The sequence below is a fragment of the Euprymna scolopes genome, chromosome 36, assembly GCF_053919585.1.
Source record: "Euprymna scolopes isolate OS-2025 chromosome 36, ASM5391958v1, whole genome shotgun sequence".
In the NCBI taxonomy this organism is placed as follows: domain Eukaryota; kingdom Metazoa; phylum Mollusca; class Cephalopoda; order Sepiida; family Sepiolidae; genus Euprymna; species Euprymna scolopes.
The window spans coordinates 10,741,658-10,767,923 of NC_136517.1; the positions used below are offsets into that span (position 1 = coordinate 10,741,658).

Here is a 26,266-nt window from a genome sequence, read left to right on the forward strand (position 1 = left end):
GAAAAAGAGACCAGAAAGAGAGAGAAAAAGAGACCAGAAAGAGAGAGAAAAAGAGACCAGAAAGAGAGAGAAAAAGAGAGGGAGACTGGGGGAAAGAGAGAGACGAGTGAGAGAGAGAAAATGAGACCGAAGAATGAGAGAAAGAGACGTGAAAGAGAGAGTAAGAAACCAGAGAGAGAAAGGCGTGAGAGCCGAAGAGTGAGAAATAAAGAATCAGATAAGAATGATGAAATGGATAACAGAGCGGAAACACGAGAGAGAGAGAGAGAGAGAGTACAAGAGTTCAGAAAGAAAAAGTGAGACACAGTATCACTAAACTTTGAAAAAATAAACATTTAAAAGAATTGAGAAAAGTAAACAACAGTAAAGAATAAAATAATAAGATATTTAATCAGATATAAAACTATTGTGGAGAGAGAGAGAGAGAGAGAGAGAGAGAGAGAGAGAGAGAGAGAGAGAGGGAGAGAGGGAGAGAGAGGGGGGTCATCCTAAGAGTCTAGAAGAAAATGAACGAAACTGGAAGAAAGCAAAATGGAGGTTATTGTTCAGTTGACAATCAGAAAAAAAAAAAAAAAAATTCAACGAAAATTAGTTTTGCCACGTGTACTTTTTATGCTTCGATCGGAATAAAACAGTTGAAGTTGACATGTACGAACCAGTGAAATGTCAAGACAGAAAAAAAATAAAACGATTTCTTTGTTTTGATCACCATGATCCAAAACACGATCCACCCCACCTCTTCCAAAAGATCAAAAATCAAAAGATCAGGAGTATGCGTGTGCATGTGTATATGCGTGTGCATGTGTGCATGCGTGCATCCATGAACTTTGCTGATGACCTTGTGTTTTGCAGATTAAAGAAGAGCAAAGAACTGTTGTGTAATCTTTTATTTCACATCAGCGGTGTCAGAAATAAATTGACTCTTCAATTCAGTGTCAAAACACAGGAGTCATAAGCCATAAGCTACAGGATATATTATTTGTTGATATTTATACAATTTGACTTTTATAGATTTTATAATCTCGCACTGGTGTAAAGATCATTTTTATTAAGGTCATCCAATGTCTTATTACCAACGAACGGCATCGATTTAACACGTTGGCATGCATTGTGCGAAGCTTTCACAATTTTACTCCAAAACCTATTTCTGGCCAGGTACTTTATTTATCCCTCTTTCTCTCAAATCCATTCTTATCACCTTTTCCTATGTTTTCATTGGCCTTCAACTGTAAACTGAACCTGCTACCTCAACTGTGGTACATCTGCTAACCCAAGAACTCTCATCAATTCTTTCAACGTGGCCATACCAACAAAGTCTCCTATTCTGCACACATCTTCCTATACTGTTCTGATTTAATCTTGACCTGAAAGATCATCAGATCCAAGCCTGTCTTTAACGCCTACATTACACATTAATCGTATTTCTTTCCTTGAATAAAAAACAATAAAACGAATTTGAATAACTTATAATTATTTGTATAAAACACTGATTTTACATAAAAGACAATCTGGTTCTTGTCCAGAATTCAACCTCATAAAAAGAAAAGAAAAATACAGAAAAATCTTTGATGTATGTGCCCGTTACGAAATGAAAATGTCATATTCCAAAAATTGCGTAAATTGATCAAATAGTTGAGGTTTCTTTTTACTAAGAAAATCAAATTTATGAGGAAGTGAAGTGGTGTGTCTCGCTCCATCATATTTAATAAAGTGAGAACTCAATTCAAACTATCAAGACAGAAAAAAAATCAGCCTTGTAATGGCTACAATTTACAATTAATTATAAAAAAGGATTTTCTCTCTCATATATATATATATATATATATATATATATATGATGTAAATTATAGAAATAATATTCTGACATGATGGAAGATGAAAAAATAAACCAATTTATATGTTCGTCAATGTTTCGCCTTTATTTCAAGACTTCCTCAGGATGATTAATTTAAAGAATTTTTACTCATATTTTATTTTCTGCACATTAATTTTTCCGAGAAAGTCTTGAAATAATGAAACGTTGATGAACATATAAATGGGTTTGTTCTTTTGTCATCTTCCACATTATATATGTAAACTACATGATCAATTTTAATGATTTTTGGAATATAACATTTTCGTTCTGTGATGGGTACAGATAATAGCAGTTAATTATTTGTTTTATCTGTCTATATAATTATCTATCTATCTAATGGAGCAAACAACAGAGATTTGAACGTGATATGTCTTGATAAGTATCAAACTCTGTGATCCGTCAGTTGCACCAGAAGTATGCAAGCGGGAACTGGACGTGACCTGTCAGGTGTTCGGTTTTGAGTAAATTTAGTTGAGTTGGAGCCTAGATGCCGAACAAGCAAGATGGGTTAAGAGGGTCTCCCCATGAGGGAGGTAACAGCCTCAAAATGGAGAGAGAACCAACAAGTCAAAAATCGTCGGTCACTCCATTTCTGCTGACAGGATGCCTGGAAGTGAATAAAATATATAAAAACACACATCGTCTTGGGTCCATGTCTTGAAACATGTTCATTACAACAGGTTCTGGCTCCCCCAAGGAAGGTTGGCGAATCCCCCAAAAGTGGTCAGCAGCAGACAGGTATGTCGTCCTTTGTCGTCTTCGTTACTTGTATTATATGCTTGACACACACGCGTCCAAAACACTCAAATGAGTCATGGGACGTTAAGATAGACATTTAGGACACGAGGACAACAGTTCGTTATACTAACAACAACACACACATATATATATATATATATATATATATATATATGGTCCTTTAATTAGGGATATATAAAATAGGATTTAGTACATCACAACGCAACATATGTCGAATTCATGACAATACAACATGTACATAAAAGATTTTCTGTAGTTTTTAAATAAGTTCAAACCTATTTTTACTCATATGAAAAGAAGTATTTTTAAATTCAACTCTTCTGAGTTATTATCGATCAGGTCAAAAGTTCTCTTCAGATTCTCCAGACTCATTCCCTTCAACCATTTCTGTCAGCAGATCCTTCAGATGGAATTTGCAAGTTGGTCAATGTAGATATGATGACGTCCCTATTTACTTATCTCTCTATAAAGACATAGTTAGACCAGTTGTTTTTGGACTTCCAACTTCCTGCTCTTTATTTCATGGCCAGTACTAATATGCAGAAATTTAAATGTATTATGAACAAACATCTTGCAGCACAAGTCCTTCAACCCAGGTTGCCCGCCTCCTTTTTCTATAAATCTGGTCTCTACCACATTAGTCCCTTACATTTCAGTGGCAATATGCCTTGTTTGTGGTGAAGTAAAAAAAAAAAACAAAAAAAATATCCATCTCAATTCTTATCATCATTAATAAAAAAAAAAGAAAAAAAAATGAAGAGAGAGAGAAGGAGCAAGAGAGAGCCTAAGCTAGCGAACAAAAGAAAAAGAGAGAGAGAGAGAAAAAAAAAGAATGTAGCCGAGTGTAAAAAAGAAAAGGGCAGAGGTGACAAGAGAGGAGGGGGGCAGCAAATGAGAACAATATTTCCAGAGTTTTGACACTGAACCCAATTAATTGCTGGGAATATTCGTAGAATGAATTCCCAAGATATTCCATTTGTAATATTCCGTGGAAACCAAATACCATTAATTGAACGGCTACTTTCATAAACTTTTTTTTTTAAGCTCCAATTACTGAGAATATTTTGTGAAAATGTTGATTTAAAAAAAGGTGGGAGGTGCAGAACAAACGCCTATTTGTTCTGCTAAAAATAATTAGCACAAAAAAATGAAAAAAATTGGAAGATTTTTTTTTCATGGTAAATTAAAACTATATTTTATGGGAATAAAGTGAAGGATATAGGTAATTTTTGTTTGATAAAGAATAATATTACACATAAGTGTATTCTATATATTTCTTGTAAATTCATTAATTTATTATATAAAGGTCAGTTGTCTGTGTGTGTGTGTCCCCGGTTAAAAGCCAAAAACTACGGAACAAAGACCTGTATAATTGATATAGTCTTAATCGGTGTTACCCTGGATCAATGATATCTAAAATAAAAATAATATTCATTCTTCAGGGTTCAACGAGGTCAGGTTTTGTCAAAAGAAGATCTGTTTTTTTTTTTTATTCATTCCCAATGTTATCTTCTATTATATAAAGGGAAAAAGTCTGTGTATGTACATGTTTGCAAGTCCCACTAAAAGTAAAAAAACTACTAACCAAATATCCATAAAGTTTACATTTTCTTGGATGAAAAATTTGGAAAAAAATTTTCTAAAATTTAGAAAAAAGTTCCTTGGGGTGGAAATGCTGCTGAATTTCCTGAGGTGGGTGGGTTGATTACATCTTTATCACCATATGTCTGTGCATGCGTAGATGGCTTTACACTTTCCCTCTTTTAAATATATTTCCAATGTTTTCAAACGATTGATACAATTAGCTCAGTTGGTAGGATGACAGACTGAAGATCTATGTTTTTAGGTTCAATCCCAGCCGATGATGTCCATTTCACTTTTCTTTTTAAGACTATAAAAAGTAATCAGCAACAAATTTTAAAGCATAAAAAAAAAACTTTTATTTTTGTTAAAGAAAAACTTCTGCAGTTTATGGACTGTGCTGAAATAAATATCCACAAAATTGACAAACAAAACAAACAAATAAAAGCAAACAAACAAACAAATAAAACAAATAAAGACAAACAAATAAAGAAAGACAAAACAAACAAAAACAAACAAATAAAAGCAAGCAAACAAAACAAACAAATAAAGACAAACAAAAACAAACAAATAAAGACAAACAAAACAAACAAAGACAAACAAAACAAACAAATAAAGACAAACAAAAACAAACAAATAAAGACAAACAAAAACAAACAAATAAAGAAAAACAAACAAATAAAGACAAACAAAACAAAGACAAACAAAAACAAACAAACAAATACAAACAAAAACAAACAAACAAATACAAACAAAAACAAACAAACAAATAAAAACAAATTCACTGCCGTTTACGAACCGTCTATAAAAATACCAAATTTTTTAAATTTGCATAACCTAGAAAAAGATTCATTCTTGAATCAAGAAGTAAACATGCATGCTCAAACAGTCATCTGGGATAAAGAACTGTTGTCCTTTTGTTGGTATTGCCCGGGAAACATATTCAAAAGTGCCAATATACTGGATAGAGCAGGTAGGAATTTTTTTTTTTATAAATGAGGAATCTTGGTTTTAATAATGCTCAAGACGCAATTTTATAAGTGCTTAATAATCTGGATAGAACAAGTAGTAATCCAAACGCATTTTTTTTTTTTACAAGGGAGTCAGCATCAAGGCCCAAAGGCCGCTTAAGGATTGGGTGATGGTTCAACAAAAAACTTGTTTATATTAGACTTGAAAGCTATCATACTGTAGTCATCCAGGAAGCAGTGTTCCACAGGTGGGCAGTTCTAAGAAAGAAGCTTTGTTCATTTAGATTCAGATACAGAGAGTGGGGGTGGTGGTGTTGATAGTGGTTGTAGCTAGTTGAGTGGGGTTTTTTGTAAAAGGGGAGGGACCATACATTGAAGCTCTATGAGCACTTGCCATGAAAGTAACGATGGAGCAGAGACAGGTTCGCAATGTCTCTTCTGTAGGATAGAGGCTGCCGGGAAGAGAAAAGAGAATCATGTACTAGGTTTTGAAGGCGGTTTTGAACTCCATCTTCTGCCCAGATGTGACAATACTTCATTTTACTTCATTTTGTACTTGGCTCTTATGCAGATAAAAGATTGCATCGGCAGTAAGATACCTGCTGGAATGGTAGAATGATCCAACCATTTTTCTAGTGATCATGGCAAAACTTGGCTTTAGTAGTGCTCTGGATCCTAAATAGGGCAGGTGTGTTTAAACACGGTATCATCCAGGATATATAACTTCTGTCCTTCTGTTGCTGTAGCCTGGGAATCATAATCAATAGTACCAAATATCCTGCATAAAGTAGGTCGTAATCCAAATGTGGCTTTAGCAGTTTTAGTTTAATAAGCACTTGACGGCAGCCATGATCAAAATATCTTGGATGGGGATGTGTGTATTTTTTTGTAATTCTCTAGTGGACTCTTTAATTCTAAAGGTGCTCAATATTCTAGAGTAAATGTGTTCAAACACAGTGTTCTATCTTTCTTTAAAATATTGCATGGAAACCATAATCCAAAGTTTTCAATATCCTGAATAGAGTAGGTAATCAGCTCAAAGTGCTTAATATCCTGGATAGAGCACGTATGTTTAAAAGCCAAGTTGCTTGGGAAAACCAACATCAATATGTTTTGTTATACCAAAAACTCTGCTCAGCATTGCCCAGGGTAGGAAGTGGCATATAGTGATCAAAAAATGCTCAATATCCTAAGTAGAGCAGGTGTTTTCAAACACAACTGCATTTCTTCTATTTGTTTTTTTGTTTTTTTTGTGGCTTAAAGCAATAATGGATAGTCCTACTAGACTCTTTATAAAGCAAAATTGTTTGTATATAATATGTGTGCGTGTCAAAGCATAACAGTTAAACGGTTGATCTCAAAGCCAAAGCAACCACAAGTTTAGGATTTAGATACTGGAACTTACATTATACAGACTTTTTTGTTTGTATTTTAGTATAGAAGGGAATTCTGTACAAGAACCTTACATTATTTTGTTGTTCAAAAAATAGTGAATCTCTTTTTGCGTTAAGTAAAGTAGAAGAGTTTGTTTTTTTTTGTTTATTCATCAGAAGCAGGAAATAGCTCTAATTACAATTAAAGAGCCATTTTTAGTGTTCCGAGCATTAAAATTATTTTAATTTAAAAAAACCTATTGACTTTATTCAAAAATAAAAAATGTCTGTCATTGCAGAATCAGATGAAGAAGAAATAGTAATAACTAATTGTTGTGCCTCCATTTAAGAAAAAGGGGATAAAGATCTTTGAGCACAAAAAAAATGAGCAATAAAAAAAAAAAAGGCATATCACATGATCTTGACAATCTTCAAAGGAAAGTATCAGAAATGGATTTAAAAATTTTTTTTTTAAAGTTTTTTCCAATATTTTTAAAGAATGTTTCTTGTGTTTTTTTTTGTTGTTTTTTTTCCTATAGAAACGTAAACATTATGAAATGGAAATCGAAAATGAGGGTCATCTTAACCTTTTATTCAGAAAGCAAAAATACATGCAAACATAGTAAAGTTGCTGTCATACACCAGTCACAAATACTGAATATCTAATTGTGACTACAATCAGTTGATAAGGTTTTTGGATCATTCCACTGCTCTGGAAAGTACCAAACTCTGGATGCAATGCTCTATGTCAGAGTCAAATACATCTTAAGTCGAAGTATTGCCACCACATCACGTGGGTTAGTTATTTTGTTTTACGGTATATCAACCATTTATGCGTTATTTAATGCCAATTCTGCTAATTTTGCAAAAAGGTTTTATTTTTCAAATTTTTTATATCTTCAAGGGAATTTGGTTTGGTTGTTTTGTAGAAAATTTTTCTTTTAGTTTTTGACATTGAAGAATATGATTGAGTTTTGCAAAGAGAAATCAAAAAAATAAAATAATTACATCTATGTTCAGTGTATTTTTGTTCAGGAAGTCAGTATCTTAAGACAACCGCATATGGTAACACCAGGTGCCCTAGCATGCTCAGAGCACTGTAACATTGTATTTACATTTGCACTCAGACCCAATGATGTATATGAAAGTCTTGCAAAGAAAGAAAGGAAAGAAATGGGACTGGATTTTTTTTTTCGGTTAGAACGAAAGATATTTATTAACGGTACTTTCCAAACCACGCCTGCATCTTATTTTTTTTTTATAGTTCATTTCCTCTTCCATGTGGTTAACAAAACTTTGCCTTTTTGACACATCCTCCCCAATCCTTCACAGTGCTGCAAGGCCACACGTCCATCTCCCACTGGAACATGCTTGCTCTCCATGTGGTGCCTTTTTTCTCTCTGCTTTTATTTTCCTTCTCTTTCTCCACTGTGACGTCACCTCAAACATTAGCTTGGTCATTTACATATGTGTCATGCGGCTGCTCTTGCTACACATGCGTCAATGGCTTTGTTGAATCACCCTTTCTTGCCTTAACAGATTACTATTGACTTCACAATCTAGCAAGGGATAATCTTTTCTGTACTTTACAGCTTTCACGGGAGAGACTTGCTAGTCTTTCTCTACTCTAATTTTTTTTCCATAAAATGTACTTGACTAAGCTCCAATTTCTGGTCCTAACTTGAAAGACATTCACAGCAAGAACATCTTTCTACCTTAACTGCAAAGAATTTGCCTTTCTCCCTCCATGTGGCTAACATCAAGCACACTTTCCATGAACAGAGTTTCTTTCAAAGAACTTCCTATTTGTGGAATAAATTACTATGAGACTGCTTCCATGCAGACTACAACATGGGACACCTTCAAATCCAATGTCACCAAATACTACATAAACTGTCCCCGTAAGCTGATAAAGCTTTGTTCATTAATCATTTTCAATCCTCTAGTACTGACAATCTATCCATTTTATTTACTCTTACCCTCGAATGTTTTTTGGCCTTAATAAGTCGCGATTCATTAGTAAAAAAAAAATCTCTTATTTGAAGTATAATGCAAATAATACAAACAAAATGTTTCTGACAAAAAAAAAATTTTTTTTAATAAATAAAAAAACAAAAAAAAATGTGATTAAAAAAAAGATATCTCACCTTGTGCAAGGTTTCAAGAGCCAAGACGATCTCACCAATGTAAATCCGAACTTCAGCCTCGCTGAACGTTTCTCGGTTGAATAGATGAGTGAACATTTCACCTCCATTCACATAGTCTGTAAAAAAGAAAAGAAAAACAAACTTATGAAGAAAAGAAATCAATCTTGCCATTGTTTCAATACACTTTTAATGGTGGATGTTCTGATGAACTACAAGCTCTTGTACCGCCTCAACACAAATACCCCTGACAAACTCGACAAGCAGTCAAGTCTCACCTCTACCCAGTAGAGATCCCTAGATGTAAGAAGGCCTTCTACTCTAATAGTTTCTTCCCCAGAACTGCTAGACTCTGGAACTTCAGGGTTCATTTTTTCCCAACTGTACTGATATGCAGAAGTTCAAGTGTAATGTGAATAGACATCTTGCTGCTCATCTCCCTACATACTATTCCTGCAACTACTGTCCCCGATAGTAGCTCCCTACATCAATGTGGCACTGTGCCTTGTTTGGGATGAAAATGGAATAACTTAAGTTGATCAAAAGTTCAACAACTTTAATGACAAAATATTTTATTAATTATCCATTAAGCATTCACATATTTCATTAACCGTCAATAACAAAATATTTTATTAATTATCCATTAAGCGTTCACATATTTCATTAACCGTCAATAACAAAATATTTTCTTCAAAATGTTGCAAGAATATTTAAACGAAGTATTTTGTGCTTTCTTAAAGAGAACAACAACAACAACAACAACACCAACACCAACACCAACAACAACAACAACAACTGACTGTACTTATACATGGTAGTAATCATGTTATTGTCAGCATATTCCGGACAGGTTACGTAACTGCTGAAAGGTGTCAAATGAAAACTGTACGTCTTTTTATTTTTTTTAATTTTTCAAAAAAAACTTAGTCAATTTTTAAGGTGTCAAGCAAAAATTTTGTGTTTTATTTTTTTTAATCACAACCTATGCCCAACATTAGCAACCAGTTAAAAATTAAAGAAAAAAAAACAAAAAAAAAAAAACAGCAATTATATTCAAAAAGTCATTATATGGTAATTTCAATGATAGACTTGTACAGTTTAAGCACCGTACTGAAAGAATATTATTCAGAAAGCTATTCATAACATATGGGATGAAAGAGGGGGGGGTTAAAACTATTCTGTACTTTCATCTAACAATTTAATAAACAAAAAATACCATAAACAAATTGCCAATTATCAGCTGCTGGGATTTTATTGGCACTTTCTGGAAGTTTACATAACCTGACAGAAATATGCTGTTGATAACAGAGTCCGTATTTTGAATAAGTACCCAACTGACAATATATTTCATTTCATAAAAATATTAAAAAAAAAAAAAAAATAAATAAATAGAACTTACCAATATTATTTTTGGGGGAATTTTTCAAAGGAAGATTGCTAATTTATATTCTTCAGATTATTATTCTCATCTTGTAGTGTAGTATCTGTTCTATGCTACACTTCACTTTTCTGGCTTCAGTCAGTGGAGGAGAAATCCTTCATGACTGAGACAATGTTTTGTTTTTGTTCCTATCCAGAGCTTGGTAGACATAAGTCATTTTAAAGTACTCTCCATGCATGCACAAATATATATATTTATACATTAAAATGTGTTAATTTTGAAGTTTTTATATGTGTATGGACATGGCTCAGATGGTAATAAATAAAACTGGAGGTCTCATTGTTTTGGTTTCAATTCTAGCTAATGGCACCCATGTTATTTTTTTTTAAAACCTTTGAAATCACTACTATATATTGGGTACAATATAATAATTAATAGAAAATTGACTCTATAATAAATATGAAATCTCCATAAATTAAAATATTATATTTAAACAGATTTTATGACCAGGCAATGCCAAGCGGCATGCTATTAAATAGTAATAATAGCACTAGGAACAATTCCAAAGAACTTAGAAAAAGACTAGAAGAAATCGTAATCAAGGGTAAGACAAACTAGGTGCTTTGACAAACTACAAGCCATTCTAGAAATTTTAGAAATCCCCCAGATGTAAGAAAGCTTCCTACTCTAATAGTTTCTTCTCTAAGATTGCTAGACTTTGAAATTCGTTTCCGGATTCCTGCTTCCCTGACTGTACTGACATGCAGAAGTTCAAGTGTAATGTAAACAGACATCTTGCTGCTCAACTCCCTACATAGTATCCCTGCAAATTATGTCCCAGATAGTAGCCCCCTATATCAAAGTGTCACTGTGCCTTGTTTGGGATGAAAACGCAATAATAAAAAAAAAAAAGATAAAATACTGAAAACAGCTGAAATCTTGAGGAAACCCTTGAATGCAGAAACTAAACCACATGAGCTACAAGTGCTAACCGGCCATATGAAAGCTGAGAGAGAAGTAAAAGAAAACAAAAATATAAAGGAACAACACATGGAACCAAGAAAACTGAAACCATAAAATTGTAAGTTAACTATGACCACCACCACCCTGTTTAAAAAAATGGTATTGTCAGCATAGATTGGTGCCAAACCAAATAGTCATGAAAGGTCAAAGAGAATAGAAAGACTGAGAAAAACACTAGCCAGACCGCCACTAGATAAGTGTAAAGAGGACTAGGACCTTGACAAGGCTTGTTGCCGCTAAAATTCCAATGAAGACCAATGGCAAATGGCTGTTGCGATAATACAAAGATATTTGCAAAGGTTACTGAATGAAGTGGAGAGTACTGGAAATTTTGAGAGACCTGTTGCCACACATACTACAGGGAACACCATCGGTTGTTGTCAGTGAGTAATCTCAGATGACGACCTGTGTGAGAACTCCTAGTGAGTACTAGTAATAAGTAGTAGTAGTAGGAGGAGTGGTGGTGGTGGTGGTAGTAGTAGTAAGATTATGCAAGGCTGCCATTTTATTTGGAAAATTTAACTTACCAAGAATGAGATGAAGTTTTGCGTCCGTTTGAAAGGCATAATGCAAAGTGACGAGGAAGGGAGATTGTCGAATGGCTTCTAGAACTTGCCGTTCCGTCTTTGTATGTTCCGTGGTCTTATTCTTCTGAACGATGCTGGCTTTTTTTAAGACTTTCATTGCATACAACTTGCCACAATCAAAACCATTCACCTTCCGAACAAGAAACACTTTCCCATAGGCTGAAAAAAAAAAAAAGAAAGATTGGATTAAGACGTTTGAAAAGAGATATAATAATAACAATGAAAACAGCTGAAATATTAAAGAAAACTCTTAAATGTGGAGACTAACACACATGAGCTACAGGCACACACCGGACATAGAAAACCTAGTGCAAAGAAACGAAATAACATATGGAATCATGAAAACTGAAACTGTATAATTGTAAGTTAACCCCCTCTGCGCTCATACCTTCTGCCCCCATCACCTGTTTTTTGTATGCTACCATAAACTGGTGGCACACCAATTAAGTGATGAGGGTCAAGGAGAATGGAATGCAGAGGATAGAAAACACTAGCCAGACCCCTTTGGTGAGGCTTATTGCCACCCAAATTTTAGTGAAGACCAATGGTCGATGCCAAAGAGAAATCAATGGTAAGCAGCTGTTGTGAAGATGCAAATTTATCTGCAAAGGTTATCGAAAGAGGTGGAAAATACTGGAAATCTGGCGAGACTTGTTGTCACTCAGACTCCAGAGAACACCACAAGTTGTTCTCAAAAAGAAATCTTTGATGATGGCCTGTGTGACTACTATTAGTTAGTAAATAATTTTAAGAACAAGTTTTTTTTTTTTTTCAATCATTGTTTAAGAATAAATAAAGTTACAACAAGCAGCCATATGTAGCATATATAAGCGGGTGTCATGAGGCATCAGGTTTTAACAGGTTATCTCCTAGGAAAAAAAAACAAAAAAAAACAATGTTATCTGTAATCAGTTACGAAGTTTAAGCTTATGTATATTTTGATTTTATTTTTTCCTTTGGTCGGGTAAGACACCTCTACCCCAGCTAGCTATCAATTTTTATTTTTTGCTTCCCATTCATCGGTTGAGCTTCTTAGTAAGTGAATGAATGGTTTTCACTTCCTGTAAAAATCACTTTTTTTTTTAAGAATAGAGCTCTCAATGCAGTCAGTAATGCAAATGTTAAGTATAATTATAATTTCTTTTAGCTTCATTGAGTTTTGAATCTTGACTTAAAACACTAGCCACACTGAAGAGACATGATATGGCAAAACATTTGTGAATGACTTGCAGACACACATTATATGTCTTCCACTCTATAATAAGAGCAATATATATAAGGAAAATTGGTTTTAAATTATGTAATGATATTTGGAAAGATGGAATATTTGTTTGAAGGTGATGCTGAATGGAACAAATGTTTCAGCAGTTAATCAGCCCTCAAACAAATACGTTTTCTTTACAAATTTTAGTTTTCAATTTATGTGCTAACCAACAAAATTTGTAGACTGTCTATGAATATATTTTTTTGCTAATTACGTTTCCTCTAAGGATAAGAGTCATTCATTGAAACTCCATGAAAGAAATTTTTTAAAAATGTTTGTATTACTTGTCGAAAAATAAACCTGTTGTAAATTTGAATTTACAGGATTTTAAACCAATTTTCCTCGTGTTATAGCTCTATCTTGAATATTGAGCTTTTTCGTCTGGTTAAACTAATATTTATACTTGTTTTAAACTCACAGAATTATTCAATTTGTAAACTGAAAATAATTTTTTCACACAAAAAGGGTCACTAAAAAAAAAAAAAAAAAAAAAAAATGGCTGGATGAATCCATTTCAAGTATTTAGTAGAATTGAGAAAGCAAATAATCCCCCCACCCCACCCGCTTTCAATCTATTTCTAGAGTGAGAAGTTTTTTTTCTCTCTTTCTGTTTACTACTACCGATTGAAACATTTTTTTTATTTTGTTTTTTTTGTAACCTTTTCACCCCAAATAAGACATATTGCCACGTGGATGTAAGAGGCTACTATTTTGGATTGTGTCTAGCAGGGGACTGAGGGGGGGGGGTAGCGAGATGTGTCTGTTCACATTACATTTAAACTTGATTTTTTTTTTTCAACTTCCCATTTTATTCCTTTATTTATTTTTTTAACCACACCAATTCAATTCATGCGTTATTTTATATGAATGGTGGAAGGATAATTTTTATACTGTATTTAATAGAGGGTTACACTCATATATATATAATTAAAGATATTTATTATAAAATAATTATATACGGATAAAAAAAAAACTTATAAAAGTAAAATTGTTTTTATTTCTAGAAATTACAACAATCTAATTGTAAATAAAGACAAGAGATTGATAAAAAAAAAATAAAAAAAAAATCCGAAGTTTTATCAACAATTAAATCTCCAGATCGAAAAATAAAATCATTTAAGGAATTGTTTAAAAAAAAAAAAAATGTTGCTTTTTTTTTTTTTTAACATGATGCGATGAACCAAAACTATTGCTTCTTGTGTGTGTGTGTATCTACACATATATAAAAAGCATTTTGTGTGCATGTGTGAAATAGAGGGAGGGAACGTTCCCTAACGACTAAACCGATGTTTTCATGCAAAATGTATGGTAGTTTCCAGGGGGTATTCTTAGATAGGTTTTGTATTGGAATACTTATATAATCGAAAAAAAAAAAAAAAAAAAATCCCCATTAAAGAAGGAACAGTCAGATTTTGACCAAAGTTAACACGTTTATACAGCCTAACATTACAAGTGCATTTAAATTTTATCACTGCACAAGCAAAAAAGCCCGATATGCAAAATCAACAGTAGGTTCTTTGATAAGAGAGAGGCGCATTCAAAATAAATGTTTCTGCTAAGTGCACAATTGAACCAGGGTACTTAACTTTGGTATTTTAAACTATAATTCAAGCCATTATATAAAAATAATGGCATAAAATCCATAGTAGGTTCTCTACAGTGCAATGTAAACTACAATGTATTATGGACTAAATCACTGGAGAGGCATGTGAAGCTTCCTCATGGTGCATCATGATGGGTCCTTGACTAGAGTAAGCAATCAGTCCATTTGATTGACGAATAGGCAATTTAACCGATTTCGATGACAATAAAAGTGTTGGAAGTATGGAACATTCGTTGATCCTCATTCCATTCTGGGCAACGCCAGGTTTCCTGGCTATTAGTACCCCACCCACCCCCGCCCAGAAGCAATATAAAATAATAAAGTGCAACCGTAGATTTCTCTGTCATCTCTCGGGTCTTAAAATGTAAAAATTTCTCAACATATTTATTTATTTTTAACCCCAGTTTTATATTTCTTTTTAATCACCGGAAGTTGACGTTTTACTTTACACAAGGGAGTTTTTGAACTGTGAAAACTCATAAAGGTTACTTCACATACTTTATAATACTTTCCAGAGAAGGTTTGCCAAATAGTAGGAGGAGATGACTGATCAAGAGCAGGAAATCCATTTCCTATAAATATGACAGGTTTTAATTCATTTTTTTAACGAGAAATTATAACATATTTATAAACTAGCATAGATACCTGGTGTTGCCCGGGTGTTTATGAAGTTTGGTTTGGACACAGCTGCTATAATAAGGATATTGAACAACCCCCGACAAAAAAGAAGTAGGCGACAACTTCCCCACCAGATATTTCGGCAGCCCATGCGCTGGATCCTCCCACCTCACCAAAAAAAAAAAAAAATAAATAAATAAAATAATAATAATTGAACCAAAACAACTTTTCTTTCAATCAAAATAGCAGTGAGTGCCTGTACGACTGAAAAAAAAAATAAATAAAAATAAATTAACTGCAGTAGGCAGGTTCGAACCTGAAACGCAAAAGAGGGAAAGAAGAGGAAAAAACGTTACTGGCAAACACTTTTGCCCATCAGACCACGACGACTTATGACGTCATGATTCTGCAAAATTACGTTTTTAAACATGCTTTCAGTTTGCTATGCATGCGCAACTTGTGAAAATCTTGATGCGAAAAGCGACTCTCTTTGTAAGAAATGGTCCAGTTGACCACTACAGAATTAATCTTTTTATTTAATTTTCACATATTATACGTCCAAGGGATCGATCTTTCAGATGATACCGGTTTCGACCTGGTCTGAAGCGGCTGATGAAAGTTTTTAGCAAACATTACAACACACAAACACACACCGACGTTTGAGATTGAGATAATAGAAGATAGAAGGAAAAAGTCAGATTAAAGTTAATTAAAGTCAGATAAAAGATATCACACTCGCTCAGACGACAACAATTTTATTCATTTTTTTTTTTTACTAATGTATCACCAACCTTTTTTTTTATATGGTGTTTTGATTTTTTTATATGGTGTTTTAATTACATCAAATCAGTTGATGCAGATAAACACAAAAGATATAAAGTTATATTGTTAGATTTTTTAAAGTCACACCCAGACGCGATCATATAGACTTATCTCCCTAGAGTTCTTCAAAAATAAATATATCAATTTAGTTACATGACTTCAAGTATGTCTGCCACCTTCATATTAACTGATTAGCGTCAAGTACTAAAACTTAACAAATTTCTATTTCCCTGAATAACTTGGTTACGTAATTCAAGTCATCAAAATTAATTTCCGATTTTTTTTTTTTTTTTTTTTTTTTTTTTACCTTTACTACTACTACTAGCCAACAACGGGTAGGTACAGCTAGTTCATTATAAAATCATAAAACGATCTCTTATATCTTACTAGCAGGGAGACCCGACGTTGCCAGGAATTGAACGATGATCAAATGTTTCACACTCCTATATTCTTATTGCCATCAAAATCAGTAAAATTGCACATTTTTCAATCAAATCGATTGATTGCCTGCTCTAGTTTCGAATCCACCACGGTGCACAAAGAGGAAGCTTCAAATGCCTCCCCACACTGACTTAGTCCACAATAAATTATAGTTTACATTGCACCGCAGAGAACCTACTGTTGATTTCATAAAAGTATGATTTTTTTTATAATGGCTTGACATTTGCTTTTTAAACTTTAATTCAAGTATCATGCCTCAATTGTGCTCTAAACAAAAACATTCATTTCAAACACGCCCATCATATTAAAGAACCTACTGTTGATTTTATATGTTGGGCCTTTCTGCTTGTGCGATAATAAAACTTCTCAAATGCACTTGTGATGTTAGGCTGTGTAAGGTGTTAACTTTGGTCAAAATCACCTGTTCTTTCTTGTATCAGATGATTTTGATTATTAATTATCGATACTTATTGAAAATATTCAAATACAAAACCTATCCAAGAACACTGCCAAGCACATAAAGTACCTTCATGTAAAATTTCATAAAAATCGACTCAGCCGTTTTCAGGTCCATAGGGAAAAAAACTCAGACACACACAAAGTTCCTTTTATATGATAGTAAAGAAAAAATTATAATAGGGATTATGTGTCTGCATGTAACACTAGCTATGTCATTATATACGCAACAACAGCTATGTCATTACATACGTAACAATAGCTATGTCAGTTGAATTTTTTAATCTTTCAATCATCCAAAAAATTTTTATATCATCATGTTAAATAGTTACAGTCGGTAAATTTTACGCTAAAATAGCAGCGAATTGAAGATTCAGTGTCTCTATATTATTTGCATAATAATTTGAAATGTTAAAAACATTATTTAATCAATTATAATTAGTTATTATTTAATTAATTATAATTTATTATTATTCAATTAATTATAATTAATTATTATTTAAATAACAAGCATTAGTAGAGATTCAGTTGCCGGATGAAGTTGCCAGTTTTAAATTTAAATGAAATTACCAAGATTTTTTTATATTTCATACTTTAGGAAAGATATTGCCAGGGAAACAAGTGAAGCATGTATGGTCCACTGAACGAGGCATAAAAAAAATTACTAAGTTCAGCACTTGCCCCCCCCACCCACTTCTGCCATTTAGCTCCAAAAGTCCACAGGAGACGTCAAATCCTGGTATAAATGAACAAACGGTGCAATTTTAAGCCTTAACATATGTAAATTTGAGTTCAGCACCATGCAAAACTGCTAAATAGACATACACAGAAAATTTTGAATAGCCCCCAAAATTGAGTGTTTTTATTAGCCCTACAAGAGCCCCTGGGGCACATCCAATAGTTATCGCGAAGTATAGACAAACGGACAAGGGTGAATTTACAGGTTCACTCCCCTTTTGTTGGGGGGGGGAAGCACTACAGAGCGCTATTATACTTTTTAATAAATGAAATTTTGTTATTCTTTTCATTGTACTATTTACACCATATATCTATTTATATATATCTACTATATTTTATACCAAGTTCAATTTATGTATGCAACAAAATCGTGAGTTACTGAGTGCATTTTTTAGTAACCGATTTTAATAAATTACAATAACTGATTTTAAAATTGTCTGCATCTTAATATGTATAACTAGCTGACCCATGTTCCAGCATTGTCCGGGGAAAGTAGATTAACTCAAGAAATGTCATGTTCAACCTTGAACTATCAAATTATTTGCCGCTTATAATTACCCGGCATGAACAAAGATTACAAAATGTTAAAAGCAGATCAAAGGATGAAGCAAACATGCAACCGCTCTTCTTGAGAAGGTTTACTTTGTGTTTGTTTACATCTCTTTCAAGAGACAACAGTAAAGTGAGGAAAGGCTACCAAATGAAAGTGAGGAAAGGCTACCAAATGAAAGTGATAAGTAGATATTGTTGAGACACTTGTAGTCTGTCTAAACTGTACGAACGAACTAACTAAACCAAGATGGCCGACTCCTATTTATATCACCACAAGCAAGGGAGGTAACCATGTAACTGAAGCAAGGGAGGTAACCAATGTCTACATTAACATTGCTGCTGTCCTCAAGTGAATAATTTATTTCTGATTTAACAAGTCCCTTAGAAGCTCAGACGAAGCTCCTGCCTTGGTCAAACAATCAGAGACCTGATCACAAACCTTGATCCATTCTATCTGTATCTCTCCTCTACTCTTCATTTCCTTCAGCCTTGCTACATCCATTCTCAATCGTCGATCGCTTACCAGATTGTTGGAATTCAATGTCTCCACAAGTGATGCATTATCTGTCTTGCAGAGAACGTCTGGCAATTTAGATAACTGAAATACCTCTTATATCATAACCGCAGTCAAAACACCAGCATCAGCTCCCTCATTCAGAGCAAGAGTCTCTGAGGCCAATGGGCTTTTTGTCACTCTGTCCAATTTCTTTGACGCCCAACACATGGGGGCCATTTTGTCAGTACTTCCTCCAATAAAGACAACAAAACCACCCTGTGAAGATCCATCTTCCAGACTGGCATAAGAGGCATCAGTATAACACAAAATGTGTAAATCTGAGGGCTTTCCCAATTTTGGAAATGTTATAGAACCCTTCTTGGATTTCAATTTTGATAAGGCTTTATTCGCCTCAAATAAGGCTTTTACTTTGGGATGCTTTCCAGTGTTGCTCATTTTACACACATCAAAAGCTATATCAGGGCGTGTTTGAGTTGAAACCCACATCATCTGACCTGCAAGTCTCTTCAACTCATGCTTTTCTTCTTCATTCAGTTCATCATTTTTCCTCAGTATCCTCCCTTTGCTTATTTCTATTGGAGATATGGAAGATACATATAGATCTTGTTCTACAGTGATCCCATTTTCCTGTTGATTAACATTCAGTCCAACATATTTGAATGTTCCACTTTCATGAGATCCCACCTTAAATTTTTCTTTCAATGTTGCAATCACATCCCTTTCAAACTCTGTGTTTCCACAGAAAACAAAATCATCCACGTGCATAGCAAGAATTCCAGTCAAATTTCCTTTAATATCATGCCACAAAAACAATGCATTATCATAAGCACTTGCTACTCCTTTTAATTCAATCAAAGCCTGAGTAACTCTCTTGTACCATGCCCGTGGAGCATCATTCAATCCATAGATGCATCTTTTTAATTTCCACACTTGAGATTTAGGACAAACATCAGATGGTGGCCTCAGGTACACATCTCTCTCTAAAATACCACCTTGCAAAAAGGCTGAGGTAAAATCTATGGTCTGCAGCATCCAATTCTTTATTGATGCGGTTAGCATGACCATTCGCATAGCTTCACGGCTACATGTTGGGGAGTCCGTTTTCAGATTACTATTTTCTTCATAGCCTCGTGCTACAAGGCGAGCTTTCATTGTTTTCTGATTATCCTTGAATTTTTCAGTAATCACCCATCTTGTGGATATTGTTTTTTGACCTGTGTATGGCACACATTCAAATACTTCATAGGTGTTCATGTTTTTTATTTCTTTATGCTTGGCATCCATTACAGCTTTCGACTGCTCTTGTTCAGCGGTGAGCAGGACTACATTTTCCTGTTCAGTATATTGGGGCACTTCTCTCCAATGATCAATATGATTCCAGTTGATACAAACTTGATCCTCGTTTTCATCCTCAGGTTCTATATTGATCCAATGACTATATTTGCCAGTTGATTTAGGCTGTACTGACATAACCTTTCCTTTCTTCCACTCCCCACTTCCATTTATTTTATAAGTTATGGTCTTATTTCGGCCAGGTTTTTCAGTCTTATCTCTTAAACTGGTAGAACTATCAACAACTTCTTCTCTGTCTATATCTTCACTTTCTACCACTTGATTCTGCAACTCCTCCTCCTCAACTGAAAGGTATTCATTCTTCCCTTCTGTAGTGTTTCCCAGCATTTCAGCTTTTTTTGTTCTTTTTTCGTTGTTTTTATTCACTTTCATCAATTGGCACGGATGCATCCTATAAAATGCTCCGCCATGTCTGATTAAGACAAACTGGCCTTCTCTGCCTAACACTTTTGCTGGACCACGCCATCCTTTAAAACCCTGCCTCCGATAATAGATTTGGTCTCCGGTAGCATAATCTTCATCAGCATAAGTTCTGACATTAGACCTGAGAGCTCTCCTAATTCTCTCACTGGACTCAGCTTCCAAAAAGTTTCTCCTTGCACTATGGAGAGCATTTAAATTTTTTCTCACCATGTCACTTGTAGTAGAGACCTCCATAGCAGGTAACTGGTCTGTCAGAATTGAGGGTGTATTTACATTGAAACCGAATACAAGTTCATTTGGACTGTGTCCAGAGTAATTGAGGAGGGCATTTTTTGCACAAATAGCCCATGCCAAGGCAATTTCAGGTTCACACTTCTCATCGTCAATTGTTTTTCTCATTGCCTCAGCAACTATCAAATTATGACGTTCTACAGTACCGTTGCTGAATGGACTTTCTGCGGCAGTAGTACAGGTCTCTATGTTGAGTTTTTCATTCATCTGTCTATAGTGTTCGTTGTTGAATTCACCCCCATTATCACTCAGAAAACGAACAGGAGATCCGAAATAGGTAATCCACATCATAAAGATGTTTTTGATGATCTCCTCCTTCTTCTTTGTTTTGATCAATGTTGCCGCTGAATACCTGGTAGCGGCATCAATGAGATGTAGTATCCACACCTCATTGTGGATGAACTCTTTCAAATCCATGCAAACTGTGTGATTAAATCTATTGCCAAGAGGCAATCCCACAACCGGTCGCAGTGGAGCTTTTTTAAATCTAAGGCAAATTTGACAGTTTTCACAAACCTCCTCAATCGCCTTTATAAATTCCTTGTCATTGAATTTGCCACTTTTTTTAACCAAGGAAACAAGTTTTTCCTTCGAGGCATGAGCAAACTGTCGATGAAGTTTTTCTGCTTTTTTTTTTTTTTCTGTGAAAGAACACTGACCAAAATTCTGAACATGTAATACAATGTTCTTAGTACCACTATGATCCAACAACTTATTTGTTAAGGGGAGACAATAGTGCCCTGAAGTTGTGGTCTTTAGTTCAATACATTTATCAAAAATCCAGCACATATCTTTCCGGAAATCTAGCACTATTCCTGCTGTCTTCATCGATTTGTGACTTAATAGAAGAGGCAAGTCGTTTTTCACAATATCTGCTTTGATATAAACTCTTATACCTCCGAGTGTAACCGGAAATTTAGCAACTTTAATTGCTGTGACAGCCACTCCATCACCAAAACAAAAACTCCGGTCTGAGTTCGTATACTTCACTAGTTGCAGGTCACTTTCATTTAAAGTATCTAAATAAACATCAAGCCACACTTCGCCAGCCAGTGTGCGAGTACAAGCAGAATCCAAGACTGCCATTCCAAATGTTTCCTTTACAAGATTTGAGATTTTTTCATTTGTACTGTTCAAATAAATATTTTCTTGAATGAACAACGTAATGTGTATTTGTTCTGTCGCTTCCGTAAACCTGGGCGTATTTCTAGGACACTCTCTAATTAGATGGTTCGGAGACTGACATTTGTAACACAACAACACGTTTCCACTTCGGTCACATGGATTAGATTGTCCTCGACGAAAACGCCTTTTGTTGTTACCCGGTTTAGAATAATTATAGCTGACGATTTCGGGCTCTGATTTCACTGCCGGTACATTTTCATCACGATAAATGTCACCAAATACTTTCTTTATCGATTCCTTCATGTTTTGATACGTCAAAACAGAACACGTTGTCCGCGCTAATTTTTCGTTCTCTTCCGATATGTTAACCGCGTTCAAAACAAGAAAAGCTTGCACTCCTTCCGGTAGAATAATGTAGAATCTTTTTAATCTTTGGTACAAAAACTCATAACGAACAAGAAAGTCATTTATACTGGTACCTGACGATCTTTTATAAGTGTAAAATTCCTTAAAAGTCATGTAATCGCGCGTGTGTTCATCCTTTAAATATATGTCATCCAGTTTCTTTATTAAGATCTTCAAGCCATCTCGTCCGCCGATGTCACTTGTTGGCAATTCACGGACACATTCTCTAATATTCGGTGGTAGCGTCAAAAACACTGCTGGCCCTTTTTTTTCCTCAGAAAGATCCGTGAACAACGACCACATTTCAACGTCTTGTTTCCAGTTCTCGTAAACATCCTCCCCCTCCAACAATGGAGGTTGTTTGTTTGAAGTTGCCATATCCGATATCCGATCTGTCTAGTGCTACAGACAAGCTGTTTTTTTTTTGTTTTTTTTTTTTCGTTTTGTCGCACACAGAGGGATATCTCTGCTACCATTTGTTGAGACACTTGTAGTCTGTCTAAACTGTACGAACGAACTAACTAAACCAAGATGGCCGACTCCTATTTATATCACCACAAGCAAGGGAGGTAACCATGTAACTGAAGCAAGGGAGGTAACCAATGTCTACATTAACAGATATAAGAAATAAAAAATAATGTGGTTCATGTGCATCTGCGAAAAAAAGCTATTCTTACACAATCGTTTCAGAACTCCATTTTTTTGTTGTGTTAACGAAAATCTGGAACATATTTGCACATGAAGATTTTGTATATGGGTGACTATTTTTATGTCTCATTACCCACTATCAATCAATACCCCCTTCCACTTGGCCTTTTCGCCGAGATCAAAGTGTAGTATCTGTCCCGGCAGATGCTGCACTTTGAGACCATTGCCCTTGTGACAATTGGTTATTGGTCCATGTAGGGGCAACCCTATATACCATTCCCCCTTTCCCACATCTTCACTCCACATAAAAACCGACCTTGTGTCATATTTTCCTTAGGTTGAGAAGCAAATAAATACCTATCCACTATCAATCAGATACAAAAATTTGCATCGGTGTAAGTCAAATTAAACCAAACAATTGCAACCATTAGAAAATAAGTGAAATCGCTTGAATATTTAAAGTCTGTTTATTTTCCCATCCTCGGTCATTAAAGGAGACCGCTTTCTAGAAATGTGTTAATTTTTATTTTTGTTCCAATCCGAAGTGCCCCAGTTTTAGGACATTGATTTTCCTGACATCTGCCGATAAAACAATATATCTTGTTTCAGTTTATTTTTACTTCTATTTTATATGGGTGAGTACGAGAGGATTAGCAGCAACAAAGGATAGCTGGCTAGCGAAAATATTAGCAGCAGCAGTCATTAAAGCATGTATGTAAATTAGCAAGTGTGCGCAAGCTTGCATCACAAGAGAAGGAGACAAAAATACACCATGTGGTCGAGGAGAGAAACAAGTTGCATGCTGGGCAGGATGGACATCAAAGTCGAAAGTGAGAAAGCACTGGCTAACAGCCAGTGCAAGGTGGCAAGAAAAAAGACTTTAAAAATACATACAAATAAATGCAGTGTAGAAGGATTTCCCTTAAAATGTATGCCAAAAGATGAAGTGTGTTTTTAAATTTTAAAAGAGAAAAAAGATATAAAATAAAAAACGTTTACCACATGATAAATAAATCAGGAAAAAGATCATTCATTGAGGATCGAAGCAAACATTGTTATTAATAAACTTATAGACGAGTTTAAATGCAGTACTATTTCAATATATTATGTATAAATGTGTTGTTTTTTTTCTAGTAGTAGGAAGAAACGTAATCAATAGGAATTTTCTGGTTAATGCAAGATATATATATACATATACACACACACAAACACACAGCACAATCACAGTGACACACCGGTTCTTGCCAGATCACCAAAGTTAAGCAACGTTGAGCCTAGCCAGTACCAGATGGGTGACCATTTGGGAAGTCTAGGCGCTGTATGTACCACACCGAATTGTAAAAATTTCCAGGTTGGTACCTGGGGGTGCATTAATTCACTGGGAGAGATACACCACCCAGTCTTCTTTAATGTTACATGTATCTAGGAGAAGGTAAACTCTGATGTAAAAACCTGCAGTCTACTGTATACTCTGTCCTGTGGCAGTCATCTGCACCAACAAAGATTAGCAGTAATACCAAAAATTGTAGATGGTTCTACACAAAGCCTTCACCACTATAAACAAATAATCTGTGTGGGTTTCCAAGCCACTTAGTTGTTGTGGTGGAACCTCATATGTCGAAATCGATAGAAGAGTCCATACTAATATATATATATATATAAGTTATAAAATGTATATGGCGATTAAGCTACACTGAATATTCCGCGTTTCATCCACTTTAGGATTCTTCAGGCTTATGTGCATAAGCCTGAAGAATCCTAAAGTGGATGAAATGCGGAATATTCAGTGTAGCTTAATCACCATATACATTTTATAACTTACTAACTAGCTCTACCTACATATTGAGCACTTTTGAAGTAAATAATTAAAGCTTACGCATAAATCTACACTTTCGTATATTAATTTTATGTGAGTAAATTAAGTAGTTATATATATATATATATACACACACACTGATGTTATTGTGATAGTTTATAATAAAATCTTAAGATCATGATAACTAGGTTTTAGCAAATCTACACACCTACAGATCTGAAGAAGCGGTGCCACAGAAATAATTATATGTATTAAGAATTTTCTGCCGGTGATGTGGAGCGAGTGACCTTGTTACATCTGATCACAACCCATTTTTGTTTTCATGGAAACCACGAGAGACAGGGCATGAAGCCACTTGATGTAAAGAACTAATAACAACAAAAAAAGTATTATCACAAAGACAAGAGATGCCGACTGATCTTAAAAAAAAAGAAAAAAAAAAAAAAGAGAGCAAGACGTTTCTGATATTTCGCAAGTTCGCTCTTCAGTTCTCACTATCTGTGTGGTCATGTCTACTTACTCACTGCCAAGTTTTTCTTGGCCGGTCAATCTTCCTACAATATAAGACATCTATGGTTCTACAACGGTTTATCCATGCGGATACCATACCAGCATAAGCATATTTCAAAAATACTACGTGTTGCTAAACTGAAATCCTATCATCCATACTTGAAGACAATTCGCACAACGTTTTAGATTGATATAACGTCAGATCTTTTTCAGGTGCATCCAGTCGAATTTGGGAATCTTTCTGTCGTCCACAAGGACCCGTGGCGCAGTGAATAAAATACTTGGTAAATTTTAGTTGCAAGTTAAATCCTCAGTGCAGGTGACACTCGAATTATTTAGGACTTCTGCCCAGACGGAATGAGAGCATGCTATGAATTAAATAAAGGGTCACATTCGAAACTGAGCAGATTTCCAAGTTTGACAGAAAGACTCTGGAGTTAAACAAGATACACATGAAGAAGGTTGTAGGTTTCATCGACAGAAACCTTGCATGAATAACACTAAAAGATGAGAACAGTAGTTTGAAGAATCCAAATAACAAGAATTATTGACGATTTTCTTGGATCTTTTAGCAATGATATAGAAATGGTATTTTTCCAGAGAAAATTATTCAGAGTAAAAAAGCAAGATTCAACCAACATAAATCTGTGTACTGGGAGAGTGGAAATCCCAATCAAAGTGTAAGAGGTTGTAATGTAGGCTTTATTTAGTTTAATTTTGTTTTCTATAAAAGGAGTAAAATGCGGATGAAAGCCCTTTGTAAAAATTCAGATGCTTCCAATTTTTTGTCAAATCTTAACCAAATATATTAAGATATGAATTAATAAATATTCCCCAAATTTCAGTTTCTTTGAACTTAAGGTTCATATAATATGGACATATCAATCTCCCGTTGGAAAATTCAAATATTTCAGATTTGCATTCTAGTTTACACATCCACGCATTAAAGCATTATTTTTTTTTTTTTTTTGTAATTGCCATCTTATTCATATGCAAACACAATACGAATT

At 34.5% G+C, this 26,266-nt stretch overlaps 1 protein-coding gene across 2 annotated transcripts in view; it reads right to left on the reverse strand.

The window, feature by feature from the left end:
* LOC145260333 (ribosomal protein S6 kinase alpha-5-like) overlaps positions 1-26,266 on the reverse strand; it is a 427,160-nt gene that overhangs the window by 66,354 nt on the left and 334,540 nt on the right. For both annotated transcript variants that reach the window (XM_080118246.1, XM_080118245.1), the window contains exons 3-4: positions 11,615-11,833; positions 8,687-8,802 (exon numbers count right to left, since the gene is read on the reverse strand). In XM_080118246.1, coding sequence (XP_079974372.1) covers positions 8,687-8,802; positions 11,615-11,833 — 335 coding nt within the window. The remainder of the gene's footprint in view (positions 1-8,686; positions 8,803-11,614; positions 11,834-26,266) is intronic.